This window comes from Rhineura floridana, chromosome 9 (assembly GCF_030035675.1).
Source record: "Rhineura floridana isolate rRhiFlo1 chromosome 9, rRhiFlo1.hap2, whole genome shotgun sequence".
Classification (NCBI taxonomy): domain Eukaryota; kingdom Metazoa; phylum Chordata; class Lepidosauria; order Squamata; family Rhineuridae; genus Rhineura; species Rhineura floridana.
Genome location: NC_084488.1, coordinates 127,435,169 through 127,458,258, shown reverse-complemented (window position 1 = coordinate 127,458,258; position 23,090 = coordinate 127,435,169). Strand labels below are relative to the sequence as shown.

At 51.3% G+C, this 23,090-nt stretch overlaps 1 protein-coding gene across 1 annotated transcript; it reads right to left on the bottom strand.

The window, feature by feature from the left end:
* Nucleotides 1-830: 830 nt before the first annotated feature.
* On the bottom strand, nucleotides 831-3,637 carry TLX2 (T cell leukemia homeobox 2). The gene is made up of 3 exons (XM_061582970.1): nucleotides 3,253-3,637; nucleotides 1,788-2,025; nucleotides 831-1,054 (listed from the first exon to the last, which is right to left on the bottom strand). The coding sequence occupies exons 1-3, from the start codon at nucleotides 3,635-3,637 to the stop codon at nucleotides 838-840; spliced, it is 840 nt and encodes a 279-aa protein (XP_061438954.1). The 3' UTR covers nucleotides 831-837.
* Between the last annotated feature and the right edge of the window lie 19,453 nt (nucleotides 3,638-23,090).

Genomic DNA, 23,090 nt, shown 5'->3' with positions numbered 1-23,090 from the left:
CAGATGTGCAGCGGGCTCCTGACTGGCTTGAGGTGCCGGACCTCAGCGGCGAGACTTCCCTGCCTGGAGTAGCCATCTGTCGCTGGCTTTCTCTCGCTACCGCTTATTCCCCCTTGTTCCGCCTCTGAAGCCCACTAGAGCGGGCCAGAGGCCGAGGCTTCCGGTAGGCCCCGAGGAGCCTCCAGCACTATGGACAGGTCCTGCGGCGCCGAGCCGGAATCCTGGCCAAGTTCCAGGTCGAGTCGCTGCCTCCCGCAAATCCCTCCACAGACTGATTTGCTTGGGCGGCCCGTGACAGCGCCGGAGGACGAAGGGAGTGGGGCCCGCGTGGAGCCTCCCTGTGGCCCGGTTCCTGGGCCACTTTGTCCTGCTCTGCTCAGCGCGCCTGACCTGCTCTGCGCGCGCGCGCGCGCGCGTTTATGCGCGGGGGTGCGCGAGTGAATGTGTTTACGTCTTAGTTTTCCACTAGGGGGCACTCTGTGCAGGTCGGAGGTGCTGTAACCAAATGCATGGTGCAGGTCATTCAGCGCGGGGAACACATTGCGCGAGCCACAACCTTTCCGCAGCGAAGGAGAGGCCTGGATGGATCCCAGATGGCGACGTTGAGACTTTATTTATGAAAGAATCAGTCACTATAAATTAGCGGCAGGCAAAGGGGGGGCGGCCTGGTGATGCCTCTTCGGGAGGCCCTCCCAGACCACAGCACGGATCAGCTCCCTGCATGGGGCGTGGGCTTCTCGGTTAGAGGTGGCGATTCACTGCGTGCTCCCACCGCCCGCCCACCCGCCCGCACCCGCGCTTGCTGGGTCAGTCTCTGTGCCGGTCCTCCCTCGGCGCTCACACCAGAGCCGCTGCCCCCGAGACCGACGTGACCCTGTGCTCCTCCGCCCAGGGCTGCAGGTTCTGCAAGGCGAAGAGCGAGGAGTTGTGCAGGCAGAGAGGGTCCTGCGGGAGCGGCTGCCCCAGGCTCTTCTGGATGGCCTCGTGCTGGAGGTGCAGCATCAGCCGGTTGGCCTGCTGGCGCTCCGCCTCGCGCTCCTCGGCCGTCTGCCGCCTGGGCAAGGAGGGAGAGCAAGGTGGGCGGGCGTTAGCAGGGAGTAGGGGCGGCTGTGGGCGCAGAGCGAAAGTTCTGCCTCGGCGGGTTTGAATCCAGGCAAGGCCCAGCGCAGCCCTGGGACAAACGGGGGATGGGAGCACCTCTGGGCATGTACAGAGTGGCTGTCCCTTGCCCTCGGCTGGGAGTGCCCCAGCCAGCCTCCGAGGACGCGGCAGGCAGTCATTGGGAAGGGGCTGCTGATTGATTGATTGATTGATTTCTATCCCACCCTTCCTCGCAGCAGGAGCCCAGGGCGGCTTCTGGATTCCAGTTTGGGACTGGGCGTAGCTTTGATTAACGGGCAAGCTCTCGCTCATCGTCGCAGTGAAGAGCACAGAGCCAGCGGGTGTCTTCACTGAAGCCAGGGGTAATCTTTGCCCGTTTCCCTCCTCCTTCCTGGCGCCCCCTGCCTTGCCTGGGTCTCTCTGTAAGTCCCCTTCCTCCACACCCTCACCCACGAATAGATGCGGCAGCGCACGGGAGGTGGGTCGGAATTATTCTCGTGCCCATTTTACCAACACGGGAGGGCGGGGAGGGGCCGCGGCTCTCTTGAGCACACCCCACCCACCCTTCCATTTCAAGGCTGAGTTGAGACCTGCGCGGCCTACAGCCTGCACCTACTGGGCTGCACGGCCTCTGGCGCCCTCTCGCAGCGGCCTGCCTCTCTCCCCAACCCCCGGTGCCGTTGTACCTCCACTTGGTGCGGCGGTTCTGGAACCAGGTCTTGACTTGGGCGTCGGTCATCTTCAGCGCTTTGGCCAAGGCGGCTCGCTCCGCAGACGCCAGGTACTTCTGCCGGTGGAATCGCTTCTCCAGCTCGCAGATCTGCGCCCGCGAGAAGGACGTGCGCGGCTTCTTGCGCTTGGGCGGCGTGCGGTTCTGGTAGGGGTGTCCGATTCGCCGGGCTATGGAGAAGGGCGGCAGGGCGGCTGCGGGCAGAGCGCAGAGCACAAGTCAGGGCGGCCGGCCCAGAGGTCCTGGGCAGCCGCGGAGATCCCTCCACGCCGAGCCTGATGGCCGGGGAGCCGCCCGACTCGGCTGCTCCAGCGGTGCCAGAGAAGGGCGCGCGAGGAGGCGTCGCCCAGCTTCTCTGTCAGACTCTCCTCGCAGCCTGGAAGGCGCAGAGCGGGGCGACCCTCCTCCTCCTCCCTCCTCCCACTTCCCAACTTTCTGAAGTTCAGTCTGTGGGAAAGAGAAGCACCGCCGCGCGCATTTCCAACCCTGAGCTCGAGGAAGCAAGGAGATGCGCGCGTCCTGCCCCTCCTGTCGGCTCCCCGGAGCATGTGCGTCCTTGGCAAGGCAGACCAGGAAAGCAGCAATCGCTTTACCGCCCTCTTATCTCTGGGTGAGACGGCACGGCCAAGCCCCCAAAGCCGGTTCACCTCCCCCTGCCCCCCCACATAGCGGTAGGGAGGAGGGGTCTCCCAGCAACTGCGAACGGCCGGAGACGGAGCTGGAAACGAACTTCTCTGCCCACCCTTGAACAGGAACGCTGCGGAATCTGTTGTTCGCTTGCTGTGTGTGCAGGCGATCAGAGTGAGAAAAGGCGGGGGGGGGCGGCGGCGCGAGGGGGGCTCATGGCGCCACCAGGAGGGGAAGGCAGAGGCCTCGGAGAGTGAGGAGGGCGTCGAAGCCAGGCCTGCTCTTAGGAATTGACGGCCCACCCTCACATTCTGCTTGGCGAAAGTTCTTATGGAACCCTGAAGATGGCCATCTTTTTCTCTAGCACCTCCCAAAGAATCCCACTGAATAAAGGTTTGGGACAGAGTTCCAGAATGCGGGAAGTTGTCTGGCTTCGGTCCGTTTTGGGAGGGGCTGAACCCCAGAAGGCCCCGCTCAGTTTCAGGCACGGGCAGTTCAGCCGCAGGGCCGAGCAGGGGAGCTTCCGCTGCGCGGCTGCAGCGCCTGACGCCTCCTCTTTCAGGCACGCGCAGGGAAGGCACCTCCAGCCTGGCGAGGCATCTTGCCCTTGCGGGACAGGGAAGCAGCCGCTGGCTGCCCAGCCTCGCTCCTTCTCCGCGGAGGAGGGGTGCGGCATCCGTCAGGCGCGCAAGGGCTCCGGCAGCCGCGGGAAGGTCCGAAGGGGCAAGGCAGCGAGCGGCCTGTCGGGGCAGGAGGGGGGATGTTCGGGGTGTCGGGCGGGAGGCGGTTCTCACCTGCGATCCGGTCCTTGCTCAGCCGCCTGTTGCTCTCCATCCAGGGAAAGGCGAGGCCGGCTCCCGCGGACTGGGGATGGACGGGCGCGGAGGGAACCGGTCTGTGTGCGGGTACTCGGATCACTCTGCTGCCGCCCACCGAGGCTCTGGGAAGGCCGTAGGCACCGAGCGAGCAGGCCGGGCTGTATTCTGCTCCGTAACCCCCACTGTAAACCGCCAGGTCGGGCTCCCCGAGCGCCCCGACGGCACCCAGACAAGCGGCTTGCAGCTGCTGCTGTTGCTGCTGCGGGCCGCCCAGGATCTGCTCGATGCCGAAGCGGATGGGCTCGTGCGGGGGCGTCGGTGTGCGGACGGTGCCCTCCAGCCCCAGCCCAGAGGGCTCCATCCTACCCCCTCAGCAGCAGCAGCGTGGCTCCCGCATGCCGGCGGGGGCCCCCCTCGCCTCCCGCAGCCTTCTCTGCAGCTTCTGGAGACCTTTCCCAGAGAACGCTCCCCACACGGGCCTTCCAGAGCTCACTGCGGGGCCGCATCGCCCCGCGGTGGCCCCATGAGGGGCAGCCGGACGGTCGGAGGACCCCTCTGGCGCTCTCCCGTGAGGTTGGGCGCGCTGCCGTCTCAGCTCCGCGGCTGGACATAGCAGGGGAGCGCAGGAGGGCCGAGGCTACAGGCGCTTTTCTCCCACCCTTGCATCTCCGCCTGCCAAAATCTCTGGCTCCAACCATCTGATTGGCGGCCTCTGGCAGTGATTGACAGGCTGTCCTCTGCGGCGGATGGGAGGGGTGTGATTTCAAGGAGAAACGGCCCTGTCGCTCACTTCCTCCTCCTCCTCTCGGACCGAGGGCGTGGCTGTGTGAATTCTTGGGGAATTCGGCGCCCCCCCCCGCAGCGCAATAGCGTCCCTCTGGGTGCAGAAATGCCAGGCTCCAGGCACGCTCCCTCCGGGGGTGGGGGTGGGGAGGCAATGGCAAGGGCTGCCCTCTGGTTCTCCCGCCCTGATTCGCGCCCCTTCCTCCGCCGGTTAGCTTTCGTCCGAGAAGCTTCGATCTCCACTTCCAAGGTTCGGGTCAGTTCCTCCGTCGGGTCGCGCAGTCTTTGGGGCCCGCTATGGCTTTCAGTCACGGGGCAGCGTCATGGCGTCAAATGGCTTCCAAAAGGAAGTGTTAAAACCTCTCTACAACTGAAACGCCGCCCGAGAGTTTCTCCACTGGGAACAGCTAGGCATTTTCCAATTAAGGCATCTAGGATTGCGGCCCGGAAAGAGTCCCGCGGGAGGTTTCAGCGGCGATTCCCCAGACCAGACGGGGTCACCTCCGAGTAAGAGCAGGCAAGTGCTAGGCCCAGAGCCCGGAGGAGCGAGGAACGGAGGTGGAAGGGAGACCTAGCGGCGCTGCGGCCTTCCTCAGCTACTGTACCCACGCAAATCCGGAGTTTAACACGCTGGCAAGTCCGCCACGCTGCCTGGATCTCGGAGGGGCACCGGGAGTCTCTCCGCCCCACTGCAGAGGGCGGCGGCGGCACCTCTGCCCAGGCTCACTCCAGTATATAAGGAGAGCAGTTAACAGCGATACGCGACAGAGACAATATATTATGTATTATGCGCGCGCACGCACGCACACACACACACACGTGTGTGTGGCATACATAATTCCATGTGTGTGTCGGTGATGCACATATACTCCGCTGGACTACAGATTTCTCCCCGCAAAACTTAAACACCGCGACTTGTTGATTCGAAGCTCATTATTCTTAATCATTTGCTATTGCGGCTGAACTCCCGTCTCCGAGCGCGCCGCCGCCAGCAGCCCTTCCCGTCGGCTCTTCCTCCTCCTTCTCCTCCGGGCTAAAGCCGCCCTTGTCTGCGCCGGCTGCGAGGCCGAGAAAAACCGGGATGGTTTGGGGCAGAGGCCGGTTCCCTAGGCAGGTTCCCGCCAGGCAGATAGTTGTGGGCCGTTTGACCTTTTCAGGAGAACTCAGTGGGACTTACTCCTGAGTAAACATCCTCAAGATAGTCCTTTAAGGCTGCAGTCTTATGCTGGGAGTAAGTCCCATTTAACCCAAAGGGGCTTACTGCTGAGTAGTCGCGTGTGGAATTGCACTGCAAAAGTCGTTCGCGAAATGAAGTTTGGTAGGAGCAGGGCCTCTGGGGGACGCGAGAATCGGGGAAAGCAAGGCAGGAAAATTGTGTGCAGGGAGATAGATATAAATATATCTCAGATATATACACATATACAATGTGCAACATCTCTCTCTCAACATATCTATCTCTTATTTATATCTATGTAATAAAATCGCGCACATTTTATATACAATTATATATATATAAGGAAATCTACAGCAACCAGCCCTGAGCGTTTTCCCGCGGTGGATTAAATCGAGTCCGGGGACCACGACCGCGGGCGTCCATGCAGGCAGGCAGGCGAGGAGGTTCTGTAGAAAGAGAAATACTTTCAGCAACAGCCGTAACAATTGTTACCAGTGTTAGGTTTTAGATCAGCAGCTGCAGCGCGGATTGAGAGAGTGTGTTTTGTTGTTGTTATGTGCCTTCAAGTCGATTACGACTTATGGCGACCCTATGAATCAGCGACCTCCAACAGCATCTGTTCTGAACCGCCCTGTTCAGATCTTGTAAATTCATGTGTGTGGCTTCCTTTATCAGTCCATCTGTCGTTTGGCCTTCCTCTTTTTCTACTCCCTTCTGTTTTTCCCAACATCATTGTCTTTTCTAGTGAATCATGATGTATCCAAAGTATGATAACCTCAGTTTCATCATTTTAGCTTCTAGTGATAGTTCTGGTTTAATTTGTTGTAACACCCAATTATTGGTCTTTTTCGCAATACATGGTATCCGCGAAGCTCTCCTCCAACACCACATTTCAAATGAGCTGATTTTTCTCCTATCCTCTTATTTCACCGTCCAACTTTCACATCCATACATAGAGATCGGGAATACCGTGGTCTGAATGATCCTGACTTTGGTGTTCAGTGATACATCTTTGCATTTGAGAACCTTCTCTAGTTCTCTCACAGCTGCCCTCCCCAGTCCTAGACTTCTTCTGATTTCTTGACTATTGTCTCCATTTTGGTTAATGACTGTGCCAAGGTATTGATAATCCTTGACAAGTTCAATGTCCTCATTGTCAACTTTGAACTTACATAAATCTTCTGTTGTCATTACTTTAGTCTTTTTGACGTTCAGCTGTAGTCCTGCTTTTGTGCTTTCCTCTTTAACTTTCATCCGCATTCGTTTCAAATCATTACTGGTTTCTGCTAGTAGTATGGTATGTGTGTGAGACTTTATTCCAACATCCAAACCGCAGAGGCTGTAAAATCAGACGAGTCCAGAAAGCCAGAAGCATTTGACTGAAGCCACCAAGCCGCGGGAATCTACACATTTTATACACTTCGTTTTTTAAAAAAAAAAAAAACATTGATGTAATTGTCTTTAAAAAATTAAACCAAATTGACAGGAATTCGTCCACAAACCGTTCACGGGCAATTCAAACCACATGCAAGGGTCGTGTAAATAGAAAATGGAGACCCAGCGGCGGGGGGTGGGAGGAGCGAGGGAAGGACATGAGCCCCAAACGCAGAAAGGGGGGGGAGGCCACGATCCGCAGCGCAGGCAGGTCCGGATTCAAACGGACTGCCTAAGGCGGGACAGAGACGTGGTGGTGCCGCTGGAAGCCTCCTGAAGCCGGAATCTGCTTAAATGCACAATTCGCTTTTGAAGGCAGCCCGACGAGGACGGCAAGAAGACGCAGAGGGAGAGCCTGTGAAACCCCCAGTCCCTCTTAACATAAGGGGCTGCACCGCCCTGCCGGCCGACGAAACGGGAAGGGTCGCGAGGGCAGAAGGCGGCGGGGGAAGGATCTGAATTGCGGCCGCCTGGTCTAGTCGAGCCCGCCGCCGCCGGCCCTGTCCAGGAGGCTGGGAGGAGGGGGTCGCCCGGAGTCGCCCGGGAACAAGTCTGGGGCAGTCTGGCCAGGCGCCCTCCCAGCTGCTGGCCTTGAACCCCTCCTCGGCCTTCCTCCCAATCTGGACGGCACCGCCTATCGGACTCATCCCGTCCCCCGACCGGGCGCCAGGCCAGGCGCGCCCTCCTTCTCGGCCTGGGAAGGGGCCTCTTCTCTCCGTGGGTCCCCAATGGCCATGGCTGAATCGCAGGCATGGAGAGGCCGAGCAAGGCAACAGAAGTGCCGGACTGGGGGCACCTGCTCCCCCTGCGAGAGTCCCTTCGACGGGGGAGGGGGAAGGACGTGCCCGAGGAGCGGGCGCCTGCGGAACTCCTCTTCGCCAGGCAGTTTTGGGCCTGGCCCTTGCGGCTGTGCTGCGGGAAGGGTTAGGGTCAGAGCGCTCCCCTCGCCAGTCCCTTGGGCCCCTAGCCCGAGAGGCAGGCTGCAGGCACAGACCCTTCACAACCCAGCCGGAAGCCCCTGAACATTTCCCACGCCAAGAGATCAGCCTCTCAAAGGCAGCGCTGTCTTGTTTACGCTGGAAAAAAAACCATCTCGTCGGGACACCCCCCCCCACCTCTAAGTGGTCTGCTCGAGCCTTATATTGAGGCTGGGGTTTTTACAGCAATTCTAAGAGCTGACTCCGCTTGAAGTTTGTAAATAGTTGCTGTTTGTAGTTGGGGGGGAAATAGCGGTGCTGCGTTCCCTGGAAATGAATGAAGCAGAGGTGCATCTCTGGGTACTTTCACACCAAAACCTCTACAATTTGGTGTTTTTCTCCTCATCACTGAACAGAGGCGATTTTGTTCTGCCTAAAAAGGATATTATCCATTAAGGACCGGAACGACCCGGACATGTAGAGGGAGGGGCGGAAAGTCATCGGGAGAGTTGTCTAGAACTGCAGGAAAGGTGTAAGTATTGCCCACTTTAACTGAAGGACGCTCTTAAAATCTAATGAAATGGTCGTAACTGTTGGAAGTGGGGCAAGAGCAACTCTTGTTTTGTTCTTTTGTTTGTGCTCCAGAAGGGAGATAGAGCGAGGGTCCTCCAGATGGACAGGCTTGTTTACCTTTACCTGTGATGCTCTGACTGACTTCCTTCTGTCGCTAGACTCTTACTGCCCCTCCTCCTTCTGCCCTGTCCATTCCTTTCTTCTCTGACTGTCCAGGAGAGAGGAGACAACCCTTTGTCTCTGCTCTCTCTCCTACCATGAGGTTAAACCCCGCACCTGGGCATTATGCCTCCAGCTTAGCTAGTTAGTTAGAACTAGGTGTGCCTTTCCTATCTACTATGTATTTCTATAAATAAAGTAGCTTTTCTTATTTTACTAAGTCTCAAGTCTCAGTGATGCTGATGCAGGGTAAAAGCCTGCTCTCTTAGGTAAACGCACGCACACGCTGGCACACTCGCATTTCAACATCCACTGTTACTCTGCTGCTGATGTGCTGCTTTAAACTAAATTAAGCACACAAATTACAAACAGTGCAACAATAACTGTGAAATATTTCTTCCACTTTGCATGATGGCGTCATGCAGCCCGAGTCCGCATTCATGAAGGGCAAAGACCTCACCCTCACCATCCCCGCCACCGCCGCAAGTTAACCCACCCAATTTTCCGTTTCCAGGGAGGGTCAACCCAGGATCCTTTGGAATGGTGGCAATGGTGCTGGGCCGAACTGCGGCAAGGGTCCCTTGAAGAGATCCGGTCGCCGCTTCAGGGGGCGGGGGCGGGGTGGGGGCTGAGTGGATGTAGGGTGGAAGGGTCCTGAACCAGAGAGAAGCACGGGGACTGTTTTCTCTCCTCCCAGGGTTCTGCCTCTGGAGATGGAAGGCACCCTGAAGGCCTAGGAAGGCCACCCCGAGGGCAAGGATCGTGCCCCTTCTGTCCATGCGCTGGTCGAGGGCAGCCTGTGGAGTGAGTGTCAGCAGGAAGGCAGGGCAGGCCATGGGAAAACGGCCCTCGGCATTCATTTAGCAGCCAAAAGATACCGGGAGAAGGCCTGGATGCCCCACCTCCAAGTTTACCCTGAGATGGGAGAGCCCGCGGGGAGCTTAGATGATGTCGGTGAGGAACTGGGGCTTGCTGGTGCTTGCTTCTGCTGGGATCCCTTTCCTTCTGCATCTAAACTGGAACTGCCCAGAAAATATATTCTTCACTCCACATGCAAGTAAAGTGATGCTCAAGATTCTACAACAAAGGCTCTTGCCATACATGGAGTGAGAAATGCCAGACGTCCGAGCTGGATTTAGAAGGGGAAGAGGCACCAGAGATCATATCGCAAACATACGTTGGATAATGGAACGGAGCAAGGAATTTCAGAAGAAAATCACCCTGTGCTTTATAGACTACAGCAAAGCCTTTGACTGTGTAGATCATGAAAAACTATGGAATGCTTTAAAAGAAATGGGGGTGCCACAGCATCTGATTGTCCTGATGTGCAACCTATACTCTGGACAAGAGGCTACTGTAAGGACAGAATATGGAGAAACCGATTGGTTCCCCATCAGAAAGGGTGTGAGATGGGTGTATTTTATCACCCTACTTGTTTATCTATACACAGAACAAATACGGAAAGTGGGATTGGACCAAGATGAAGGTGTGAAAACTGAAGGGAGAAATATCAATAATTTAATTTAATATATGCAGACAATACCCTACTACTAGCAGAAACCAGTAATGATCTGAAACAAATGCTGATGAAAGGTAAAGAGGAAAGCACAAAAGCAGGACTACAGCTGAACGTCAAGAAGACTAAAGTAATGACAACAGAAGATTTATGTAACTTTAAAGTTGACCATGAGGACATTGAACATGTCAAGGATTATCAATACTTTGGCAAAAGCATTAACCAAAATGGAGACAATAGTCAAGAAATCAGAAGAAGGCTAGGACTGGGGAGGGCAGCTGTGAGAGAACTAGAAAAGGTCCTCAAATGCAAAGATGTATCACTGAACACTAAAGTCAGGGTCATTCAGACTTGTTGGAAGTGAGGCAAGAGCAACTCCTGTTTTGTTCTTTTATTTATGTTCCAGAAGGGAGACAGAGTTAGGGTCCTCCAGATGGGTAGGCTTGATTGCCTTTACCTGTGATGCTCTGACTGACTTCCTTCAGTAGCTAGACTGATATGTTTAGGGAAGCTTATGTGCCCCTCCTTCTTCCCTTTACTCTCTTCTCTTCTTCAACTGTCCCAGTGAGAGGAGACACCTTTGTCTTTGTTCTCTCTCTCCTAGCCATGACGGCAACTCCCAAGCATGGGCATTGTGCCTCACCTTAGTTAGTTAGTTAGAACTAGGTATGCCTTCCTATCTACTATGTATTTCTATAAATAAAGTAGCTTTTCTTATTTTACTAAGTCTTAAGTCTCAGTGATCTCAATGCAGGGTAAAAGCCTGCTTTCTTAGGTAAACTCACACACTGGCACATACACAGCACAGACCACTGACGATCTCTGCTAATATCAATACAAATTTACACAGCAAGACCATAGTATTCCCAATCTCTATGTTTGGTAGTGAAAGTTGGACAGTGAAAAAAGCGGATAAAAGAAACATCAACTCAATTGAAATGTGGTGATGAAGGAGAGCTTTGCACATACCGTGGACTGCGAAAAAGACAAATAATTGGGTTTTACAACAAAATAAACCAGAACTATCACTAGAAGCTAAAATGATGAAACTGAGGTTATCCTACTTTGGACACATCATGAGAAGACATGATTCACTAGAAAAGACAACAACAACTCTACACGAATGGCTTTTAAAGGCCCAAAGGGGTAGCACTGCTAAGTGGGAGGGCTGGATATGGGAGCTTAGATGCGAGCTTGAAGTAGAACCTCCATATTCTGGGGCAGCATATCTCTGATGGCCATATATAAGGTGGAGACAATCAGTGCGGAATAACTACCTCCACCAGCCCTTGCTGTGCCTTTTACTGCTGAGGCACTTTCAGTCCACATTTATTGCCACCACAATTTTTTTTAAATCTTTAATTTTTAAATCTTCTAGATCCATTTCAGTTGGGATTCAGACTCGGTTTTGGCACAGAAACTGCTTTGGTTGCCCTGTATGATGACCTATGTCGGGAGAGAGAAAGGGGGAATGTGACCTGGTGTGGAACTGGTGGGTTGGGGCTGCATGGGGTTAAAAAGGGTAGCTAGAGAGGAGACCTGATTGCTAGGTTATACCTATCCTTTGATCTCCTGCTGACTCTTCCTTCCTGCTAGACTGATATTCTCAGGATGTTGACCACATCTTCCAGCTTCTTCTTTATTCTCTTGAGAGGGCGAGCAGGCATCTTCTCTTTGTCTGTCTCTCCTCCCAGCATGAGGGCAAACACTAGGCATAGTGTTTGCATCTCCAGCTTAGATAGTTAGCTAGATGTAGAACTTTTTCCTATTTTATTTATTTATTTATTGCATTTGTATACCATCCCATAGCCGAAGCTCTCTGGGCGGTTTACAACAAGTATTCCACAATAAAGTAGTTATGTCTTATTTTAAAGCTTAAAGTCTCAGTCTGACTAATTCCAGGGAAGGTGTAATATTTAGCAAGGATTCAAACACACAAGCTCACTCAGACGCTCTCTAATTTCACTACTCTGCAGCAGCGAAAACATTTATCTTCTCCCAGGAATTTGGTTCTTAATTTTGGAAGGCTCTTGGAGGGCTTCTGTTGCATAGCCTTCCTAAGAAGGGTTTTCCCACTGCCTTTGTTTTTAACTTTTTAATATATTTTAATCTTTTACTTTATTTTTACTTTATTTTTTAATTAACTGTAAGTCACTTTGAGTGTGTATATGTGTGCAGAAAAACAAATAAAAATTTAATAAACAAGCAAATAAATAAATACAATGTAAAGTGCTACAAGACTCTTCCCTGTTTTTGCTGCAAGAGAGTGAAAGTGTTGCTGACCTACTGGAATCTTCTGGGCATTAGAAGAGTGCTGGTTGGGTGGCCCTATTTGGTCATAACCTCTGCATGTTCCCATTGGAATGAATGGGTGGGATTTGTGCTTCCTCAGCCCCAAGCATTTCCGTGAGGCTTGCACAGAAAACATTTCTGGTGGGAGACTCAGCTTTTAACTAGTAACCACTTCACTGAAGATGCTACACCCTACCCCAGTCAATTTAGCAGTATATATATCAATATGGTGTCACTTGAATCAGCTTGAAGTGGAGGCAGAGGCACACAAAAAAAGCATCTTTAGAGCCCAGGGGACCCTTGGCTCTGACCCTGTCTGTGGCGTTCCCCAAGAGGCAGTGTCTGACACCCAGTGAGGGAGGAAAACAGCTAGCCAGCCAGCCAGAACAGACCACTTGGTGCCTCCTCTGAATCCAGATTTAGGGCTGGGGGGCAGTTGTGGAAGAGGCGGCGGCATTCCACTCCTTGGCAGGTTGATGCAGCAAAATGAGAGCACAAGTGGCAGCTGCTGCGAAGCACCTGAAGGGTCAAATGCTGGTTCTGGGGAGATGGATTAGTGGCTGGGGATGGAGCCTGGGGGGAATACAGGTATGGGGAGGATGGAGTGGCTCCAATCCATGCCCTAGAGAACTTGTTTGTGTCAGAGAAGGTGATGTGCCAAGTACACAGCTCACTGCCAGATGCATGCCAGGGCAAATATTTTGGGTTGCCGGCTGGCTTCTCTCCATCGCACAATAGACCCTGCCCTCACTTCTTGTTATGGAAATATTTATGTAAAGTGATTCAACAGTCTGAGCTGTGTGTATGCCAGTATGTGTATTTACCTAAGTGGCAGGCTTTCACCCTGCATTTAAATCACTGAGACTTAGTAAAATACGAAAAGCTAATTTATTTATAGAAACACATAGTAGATAGGAAAGGCATACTTAGTTCTAACTAACTAAGTTGGAGGTGCAATGCCCAGATGTGGGCCTTGCCCTCATGGCTCAGGAGAGAGAGCAAAGACAAAGGTGTCTCCTCTCTCTCTGACAGTAGAAGGAGAAGGAGACAAAGGAAGGAGGGGCAGGTCAGCTTCCCTGAGCATATCAGTTTACAAGGGAAGGAAGTTAGGTAGAGAAGAGTCTCAATGATCTCAATGCAGGGTAAAAGCCTGCTACTTAGGCAATACACACACTGGCACACACGCAGCTCAGACCATTGAGAAGCTCTGCACATATACGTATTTCCATAACACAGCTGGCCAGGCTACCTATCTTTACCTGACACTCTTCTACCTGACTGCCTTCCCTGGTGAACTGATACTCTCAGAGAGCTGACCTCACTTCCGAACTCTCCTTTCTTCCTTTTTCTCCATGCAGCCAAGAGGAGATATTATGACTTTGTTCCTCTCCTCTGGCATAGGGTGAATGACCAAGCCTGGCCATGCGCCTCCAGCTTAGTTTGTTAGAACCAGTTGTGCCTTTCCTATATACTATGTATTTCTATAAATTAAGTAGCTTTCCTTATTTTACAAAGTTTAACGTTTCAGTGATTTGAATGCAGGATAAAAGCCTGCTCCTTTAAGGTAAATCACACTGGCACACATTTAGCTTAAATCTGCTGCATCTTAAAATCTCTGCTAAGGCATAACAAGCCCAGCCAATCGCAGGACAGCCACATACATCAGGGCAGGAGCTTAACACCTTTGGAAAAGTTGGAAGGTGGGCTGTCAAAGCACTGGACAGCAGTCTTTTCTCAGTGTATGCCTCTTGGCAACTTAATGGGAATGACATGGCCTCTCCTCCTGGACATGGTGGTAGACAGAGAGACCTTGAGCAATCTTCAAGTGACCATATGGCAAAGGGCAGAGCATCTACAGGGACCACCACCATAAGTGTTGGGCAGGCCCTGCGTGAGCTGGGTGACACAGGCAGCCACCAGTCCATGAGGGTTTTGAACTCCAAGGTACATTTTTACTGCTTACAGCAAACTGGATTGGGGGGGGGTCTGCTCTCCTATTTAGACTGGCATAACTGTCTGCATAGTGGTAACTAGACTCCATAGCTTGTCCCAGATGTCTTCAGGGCAGACAATGCAGCTTCAGAGAGCATCACAGATGCTTCAGATCTCTACTGACAGACACATGGTGCACAATTAGCAAAATGGATGCCTCTGGCTATTGCAACCATTTGTTTCATGTTCAATGCCCCTTTCCATGGTTGAGCTGCTTTTAGATCACCTGTGTGTTGGTGAACTCTGAAGTGCAGGAGCCCCTCATGGCAGCCCCTACAACCATGAACCTTCTAGGACCATACAACTCTCTCTCTCGCTCGCTCGCTCAAATAAATTTATTTATTTATTTATTTACTCAATTTGTATCCTGCCTTTCCTCCCAGCAGGAGCCCAGGGCAGCAAACAAAGCACTAAAACACTTTAAAATGTCATAAAAACAAATCTTAAAATATATTAAAACAAAACAGCATTAAAAACATTTTAAAAAACAACCTTACAAAAGGGTTAAAAACATAATTAAAACATATTAAACAATTCTGACACAGATGCAGACTGGGATAGGTCTCAACTTAAAAGGCTTGTTGAAAGAGGAAGCAGACATCATTGTGGCGTCTATCTTCTCCTTCCACTCCCCTCCCACTTTGCTGAGCATCCAGCTTGATGAAGAGTTTCTTCTTTTTCTTTTCTAACTTTCTTTATTCGGATTTTAACTATGACAACAGTGATACTCATTCCCCATCTATAAACCATCATTGCCAAGTTCATGTCAGAGCTTGTCCCCTCCTGTCCCCAACTGCTCCCTCCATAGCAGCTGAATGGCTCAAAAGCCTGCTCATTAGGTGACATTTTGATTGGTCCTAAGCAAGGGATTTGGGGTGTGTTTCTTTCAAAATAAAAGCAGCAGTTTAACCCTTACTCCTGCATGCTGATGTAACCTGCCTCTCTTCCTCTGCTGAGCTTATTTGGTTGTTTTCTGTCTGAGAAAAGTCAGTTTATTTGGCATGCACAGGGCTGACAAATAGTGCCCTGGGAGGTGACGTCATCATCATTGGCTCTGGTGTGACAGGTGAGGAGGATGTTTTTCTCCCTCCTCATAACTGGTTGTACAGCTGCTTTCCAGTCTGTGAGGCTACAATGTGTTTGTGTCGCACAAAAGGTAATACTGGTATTGTGCTAACAGGCCATTTCTCACAGGGGCTGCAATGCATTTTCCAGATACTTTGGGAACTGGAGCCATTTCAACCTGATTCCAGGCCTGGTTTTGTCACAAACTGCCTTCATTGCCTTGATCTAGGGCAGGGCAGGGGAGTAGAATCCTGCTCCTTCCTCTGAATCTTTCAGTGGCTTTTGATGTGTTTGACCGAACCCTTCCTGGATATCCAGTCCCAGAAGCAAAGTTCTTGGAGGTTGTTGCTCGGCCCTGTGGTGGTTTATGCTGACTGGTTTCGATATTTGATAGTGAGAGTTGATATACGATAATATATGGCATTTGTTAGTTGGCATGTTACTGTTTGATTACATCATTTAATATGCAGCATTTATGTTCCCAAGGTACTCCAGGAGCAATTTAAGATACAATAAAACAATGCAACAATCTCCAGATTCTAGCAGCATCCATAAATCAGAAAGACCACCCTGAAACTGGGACACAACTCTTTGCATGCCTGAGACAGAGGGAGGGTCCTCCAGCTGGCCAGGCCACCTATCTTTACCTGAGGGTCCTCTACCTTCATGCCTTCAGTTGTAAACTGATACTCTCAGGAAGGTGCCCTCGCCTCCAGACTCTACTTCCTTTTTCTCCATCCAACCGAGGGAGAGGAGAAATCTTGTTTTTGTCTGTCTGCTGTAGCAGGAGGACAGTGAACATGGCCACGGCACCTCCAATGCAGTTACTTAGAACTAGTTATGCCTTTCCTAGCAACTATGCCTTTATATAAATTAAGTATTATTTATGGATACTGTTGTAGTTTTTATTATTTCTGACTTGTTTTTCTCATATTATTTTGTTCTTGCTATGGAAGCCGCTTTGAGGTCGCCTGGTGATGAAAAGCGGCATACAAATATAATAAATCAATCAATCAATAAGCGAACATGGAAAATGGAAAAAAAATCATTTTTTCATTTTCATGCCTTTCTATAAATTAAGTAGCTTTCCTTATTTTACAAAGTCTAAAGTCTCAGTGATTTGAATGCAGGGGGAAAAATCTGCTTCTTTCAGATAAGCACAGGTAACTTAACTGAGCTGCATCTTAGTTAAATTCTCTGCTAATGCTTAACAATGGTGTCAGTGCAGAAGCAGACCCCCCTTAGCCCATTCTGAGGGGCACTTCTCTCTCCTAAGGCTGTTCCAGAGTCACAGGGCCAAGACTGGAAAGGGCTCCCCCTTCCCCCCTAGGGCCTCAGAAACTGACTGGAGGAGTACTAACAACAATTTTTATCCATTTGAATAGCAGGTTTTAGCAAAACATTTCACATTCAAATTTAAAAATTTGAAAGACAAAATGGGAAATTTTGGCAAATGGCAAAGATCTGTGTGTATTTATTTCAAGTCTGTCACTATCCTTTTTTTAATGTTTGTAAATGCAAACTTTCCACTTACTCAAGGGCCCTTTTCTCTACGGCAGATCATTCTTTGGTGACTTGTTGGTGTTCAGAACGGGCCATTTCCTGGCTGGGCTGCCTTACCTGAAGCGGAAGCGGGCGGCGGGCCCCACGTTCCTTGCGGCTTCCAAGGGCTAGGCCTGCGGGATGGAGGGGAACGAGGCCACGCACCGAGGCGGGGCTTGGGCATCCCGGCCGCCGCGTGTCTGTCACGCCAGCATCTTCCTCACGGTGCTGAGGAGGCGCCGCGGCGACAAGCGGGAGCGCCGAGGAGCCGGAGGCGGATCAGGGCCCTGCGCGGAGCAGCGACTGACCGGACCTTCGCCGCCAATGGCGGCGCAAGCGAACTGCGCGGGGTGAGTCTGAAATCCCGAACAGGCCAGGCGGCGGGACCCGCTGGGTGGCAGAATGCAGCGTCCTGGGAAATGCGGCTCTTATTTTCTAGAAAGAAGTTTTGGGCTGTTACGCTGAGTTTGGTAAGCAATAAGCTATATTACACCACATGACTGAGGTCTCCAGCCCCGTTTAAAAAATGTAATTGATTTTTAGTAAATTGGTTTTGATACATCAATCGATTTAAACTTGTGCACATTTGCAAATATTAATAAGAGCGCTATTTCTGAAGCCAGAAGCCCGCTGTTCTTGTTAGAGGATGCACAAGCGTCTTGTTGAGGAAGGACGGAGTCCTCCCGGGTCAGAAGGGAAGGAATTCCTCTTCTGAAGACGGTGCATTTGCAATGGTTCTTTGGGTGAGTACCATCATTTATATTTATATTTTAAAAATCTGCTGCGTGATTAATCGGGTAGCTTTTATTCGATTACAATTTTAATAGATTCTTCTAACTCAGGTCTCGATTAAAGGCTGCTGCCTTAATGTTGGTGCCTGTTGAAACGAACGACTACCAGGAGAGGGGCCTGAAAAACGCGGAGGGGGTGCAGGCGAGGTTTGTTTTGTTCATCGGCCTCTTTTGCCACAGCAGCGCCGGTGAGAGGAAGTGCGGGGGTTTGGGGGCCAAGGGCGCGAGGGTCCCTCTGCCCAGGCAGGAAAGGGCCGCCCGCTGGGACCTTTGGGAAGGCCCCTGCTTACGAACGGGACACGGGATTCAGAGGCGCTCTCCCTCCCCGGACGCACGCGGGAAATCTCCCGGATTCCCGGAAGGAAGCTCCGACAGCAAGCAACACCTCAGACCCTCGGCAAAAACCTAACATCGGGGGTCTAATTCAATTTCGCTCACGGTTCGCTGCAAAATGGAAACTTGGCACATATTCCACCTCACCCCGCAAAAACGATCGGACAGGCGAGGGTGATGCCCGCGTTTCCTCTTCCGTAGACTAAGCTGGATGCTATTTTTAATGAATTAATTAATCGCGTTTTCCATATTGTACATCTCCAGCGAGTTTCGCGGGGGTGGCAGCGGCTTCTCAAGAGGGACTCCAAGGGCGCGGGGTGCTCCTGCTGCCGGGGAGGGGCGCCCATTGGTGTTTCTGCCGGGAGATTCCAGGAATCCAGAGCTGAAATTCCTATTTAACAAGGCGTTAAACGTGGTTAAGGGTTTATTCACTCTTTCGGGTCAACAATCGCACATCCGGACAGCAGCGCATTGGCAAGTTTGATTGCTCTTTCCGAAACTTCAGCTTCGGGTTACAAGGGTTGCCCGGAGCGATCTGCCTCATTTGAGTGTGACTTTATCTGTTGAACGAGTCTGCAATCAGGCTGCTGCTAGAATTACTCCCGTCTCCGCCGTTCCGCTTGTTTTTCGCTGTAAAGGGGGGGGAGGTAACTGCGGTCGCTTGGACAGGAGGGGGCACTGACGCAGGCTAAAGACACCCCCTCCTAATAACAAGTTGATCCCCAAAATAGGCCCTTGGCTTTTTTTTTCTGCCCCTAACGTGGTGAGGGGGTTTGAGAGTGCTGAAGAAGCTGAGAGCAATGCCGTCAGGAGTCTAGACCAAGAGGCTAGACTCCTAGCAGGGGCACCCAAGGCAGAATGGTCACAGCTGAGACACCAGACTAAGATGCATCCAAATTCAGAGGGAGGCAATGGTAAACCACCTCTGAATACCTCTTACCACGAAAACCCTATGGATAAAGTATCCAAAATGCAACATGAGATAGTGCTGGAAGATGAGACCCCCAGGTCAGAAGGCACTCACGGAGCTACTGGGGAAGAACAAAGGACAAGCAAGAGTAGCGCTGTGACTAATGACGCAGCAGGGTCAAAGCAAAAGGAAGCCCAGAGGCTGATGTACACAGTTGCAAAAGGACAACTTACGCAATAGGCAGAAACCAGTAATGGTTTGAAACCAAAGCTGATGAAAGTTAAAGAGGAAAGTGCAAAAGCAGGACTACAGCTGAATGTCAAAAAGACTAAAGTAATTGTCCAGAGTGGTGAAACTGGGAATGGAGAGACTGAGTGAGCCCTTATGTGTTTGAATCTTTGCTAAAGATTACACCTTCCCTGAAAATTAGTCAGACAGAGACTTTAAGCTTTAAAATAAGAAATAACTACTTTATTCTGGAAGCACATACTTGATAGGAAAGAGTTCTACATCTAGCTAACTAGCTAAGTTGGAGATGCAAACACTAAGCCTAGTGTTTGTCCTCATGCTTGGAGGAGAGGGAGAGACAAAGAGAAGATGTCTGCTCTCCCTCTCAAGAGAAAGAAGAAGGAAGGAGGAAAGGAGATGTGGTCAACATCCGCTGCATATCAGTCTAGCAGGAAGGGAGAGACAGCAGGAGATCAAAGGGATAGGAATTAGTCTAGCAACCAGGAGGTCTCCTTTCTAGCTACCCTTTTTAATCCCATGCAGCCTCTACCCACAAGTTGGAGTTGAACCATATATTCCAACAGTATATTCCAAAAGATTTATGTCACTTTAAAGTTGACCATGAGGTCATTGAACGTGTCAAGGATTATCAATACTTTGGCAAAAGCATTAACCAAAATGGAGACAATAGTCAAGAAATCAGAAGAAGGCTAGGACTGGGGAGGGCAGCTATGAGAGAACTAGAAAAGGTCCTCAAATGCAAAGATGTATCATTGAACACTAAAGTCAGGATCATTCAGACCGTGGTATACCCCATCTCTATATTTGGATATAAAAGTTGAACAGTGAAAAAAGGGGGTAAGAGAAAAATCAACACATTTGGTTCCATTTCAGTCTGCTTTCAGGCCTGGTTTTGGCAGGGAAACAGCCTTGGTTGCCCTGTATGATGACCTCTGTGGGGAGAGAGACAGGGGAGTGTGACTCTGTTGATTCTCCTTCATCTCTCAGCAGCTTTTGATACCATCGACCATGGTATACTTCTGGGAAGACTGGCAGAGGTGGGAATGGGAGGGACTGCATGGTGGTGGTTCCGCTCCTACTTGGCGGGTCGGCTCCAGAAGGTGGTGCTTGGGGAACATTGCTTGGCACCTTGGACTCTCCAGTATAGGGTTCCACAGGGGTCAGTTCTTGTTGCTGTGTGTGTGTGTGTGCTTAATTTAGTTTAAAGCAGCACATCAGCAGCAGAGTAACAGTGGATGTTGAAATGCGAGTGTGCCAGCGTGTGCGTGCGTTTACCTAAGAGAGCAGGCTTTTACCCTGCATCAGCATCACTGAGACTTGAGACTTAGTAAAATAAGAAAAGCTACTTTATTTATAGAAATACATAGTAGATAGGAAAGGCACACCTAGGTCTAATTAACTAGCTAAGCTGGAGGCATAATGCCCAGGTGCGGGGGTTAACCTCATGGTAGGAGAGACAGCAGAGACAAAGGGGTGTCTCCTCTCTCCTGGACAGTCAGAGAAGAAAGGAATGGACTGGGCGGAAGGAGGAGGTGCAGTAACAGTCTAGCGACAGAAGGAAGTCAGTCAGAGCATCACAGGTAAAGGTAAACAAGCCTGTCCATCTGGAGGACCCTCGCTCTATCTCCCTTCTGGAGCACAAACAAAAGAACAAAACAGGAGTTGCTCTTGCCCCACTTCCAACAATGGCGACCCTATGAATCAGTGACCTCCAAGAGCATCTGTCGTTAACCACCCTGTTCAGATCTTGGAAGTTCAGGTCTGTGGCTTCCTTTATGCAATCAATCCATCTCTTGTTTGGCCTTCCTCTTTTTCTGCTCCCTGCTGTTTTTCACAGCATTATTGTCATTTGTAATGAATCATGTCTTCTCGTGATGTGTCCAAAGTAGGATAACCTCAGTTTCATCATTTTACCTTCTAGTGATAGTTCTGGTTTAATTTGTTCTAACACCCAGTTATTTGTCTTTTTCGCAGTCCATGGTAGGCGCAAAGCTCTCCTCCAACACCACATTTCAAATTTATTTGTTTGTTTATTGCATTTATTGCATTTTTATACCACCCCATAGCCGAAGTTGTCTGGGCAGTTTACAACAATTAAAACAATTAAAAACAAATATACAAATTTAAAAACACATTTTAAAAAAGCAATTTAAATGCTAAAATGCCTGGGAGAAGAGGAAAGTCTTGACCTGGCACCGAAAGGATAACAGTGTTGGCACCAGGCACACCTCGTCAGAAAGATCAGTCCATAATTTGGGGGCCACCACTAAGAAGGCCCTCTCCCTTGTTGCCAGACTCCCAGCTTCCCTCGGAGTAGGCACCCAGAGAAGGGCCTTGGATGTTGAGCATAGTGTACAGGTGGGTTCGTGTCGGCAGAGGCGTTCCATCAGGTATTGTGGTCCCAAGCCGTGTAAGGCTTTATAGGTTAAAACCAGCACCTTGAACTGAGCTCGGAAACATACAGGCAGCCAATGCAAGGGGGCCAGAATCGGTTTTATATGTTCAAACTGTCTGGTCCCTGTTACCAATCTGGCCGCTGCATTTTGCACAAGCTGCAGTTTCCAAACCATCCTCAAAGGCAGCCCCACATAGAGTGCATTGCAGTAATCTAGCTTGGAGGTTACCAGAGCATGGACAACTGAAGCCAGGTTATCCCTGTCCAGATAGGGGCGTAGCTGGGCCACCAACCAAAGTTGGTAGAAGGCACTCCGTGCCACTGAGGCTACCTGAGCCTCAAGTGACAGAGATGGTTCTAGGAGACCCCTAAGCTACGAACCTGCTCCTTCAGGGGAAGTGCAACCCCATCCAGGACAAGTTAGACATCCACCATCTGGTCAGAAGAACCACGCACTAGCAGCATCTCAGTCTTGTCTGGATTGTTAGCCCTCATCCAGTCTATTGTCTCAGGCAGACACTGGTTCAGCACATTGACAGCCTCACCTGAAGAAGATGAAAAGGAGAAATAGAGCTGCGTGTCATCAGCATACTGATGACCTTTCCACTCCTTTCCTTCTCAGACTGTCCAGGAGAGATGAGACATCCCTTTGTCTCTGCTCTCTCCAAGCCATGAGGCTAACCCCCACACCTGGGCATTATGCCTCCAACTTAGCTAGTTAGTTAGAACTAGGTGTGCCTTTTCTATCTACAATGTATTTCTATAAATAAAGTAGCTTTTCTTATTTTACTAAGTCTCAAGTCTCAGTGATGCTGATGAAGGGTAAAAGCCTGCTTTCTTAGGCAAACATGCACACACGCTGGCACACTCGCATTTCAACATCCGCTGTTACTCTCTGCTGCTGTGGTGCTGCTTTTAAACGAAATTAAGCAACACAAACACACAGCGCAACAACCATAAGTCGAAATCGACTTGAAGGCATGTAACAACTCCTGACCCTATCCTGGCCTCAACCAAGCAAGATCGCTGGATATCGCAGATCAAATCTGCTCCGGGAAGCTGGTTCCCTAGAGGTCACCCGATCTGACCCTCAACCAGCCCAGAGCAGTTCCAATACCAAAAGCCCTTCTTCTTCGCCCTTTACTACATGTGCATTTGCCCTATTTTTCATTTGAGAAGCTTAGGCGTGCCACGTGGCCACGGTCGGAGTCTCCTCACACTCCCTACTTGTTTGGGGAGGACGGGGACACGGACCTCCTGAAACTTGGGCGTGGCTAAGGCTTCCAGGGGTCGCTGCCTGTCTGGTCAGCGGTGGGAGGGGCCTCCACGCCCCCCTCCGGACCCCGGGCCGCAGCAGCCCTCGGGCCGCAGCAGCCCCCGGGCACAAAGGCTCCCAGCGGGCGGGCAGTGGCCCCGGAGCGTCCTCATGGCGCAGAAGAGAGCGCCGCTGCCTGCACCCGCTGCCGCCCGGCTCCTACTCTCATTGTTCCCCGCTCCCTTCGCTGCCGCAGGGCAAGCGCGGGGCAGGGCGCGCTCCTCTCTTTGCTGGGTTAATTCCGGGCTAATTGGATTGCGGCGGCCGCAGATTGCATTAGGCCGGCCTGTGCTGGGTCCTTGCGCTCCCGGGGGAGTGGCTGGCGCCTCCTGCCTCAATCAGACACTTCGTAACCGCATGAAGCTCCCGCGGAC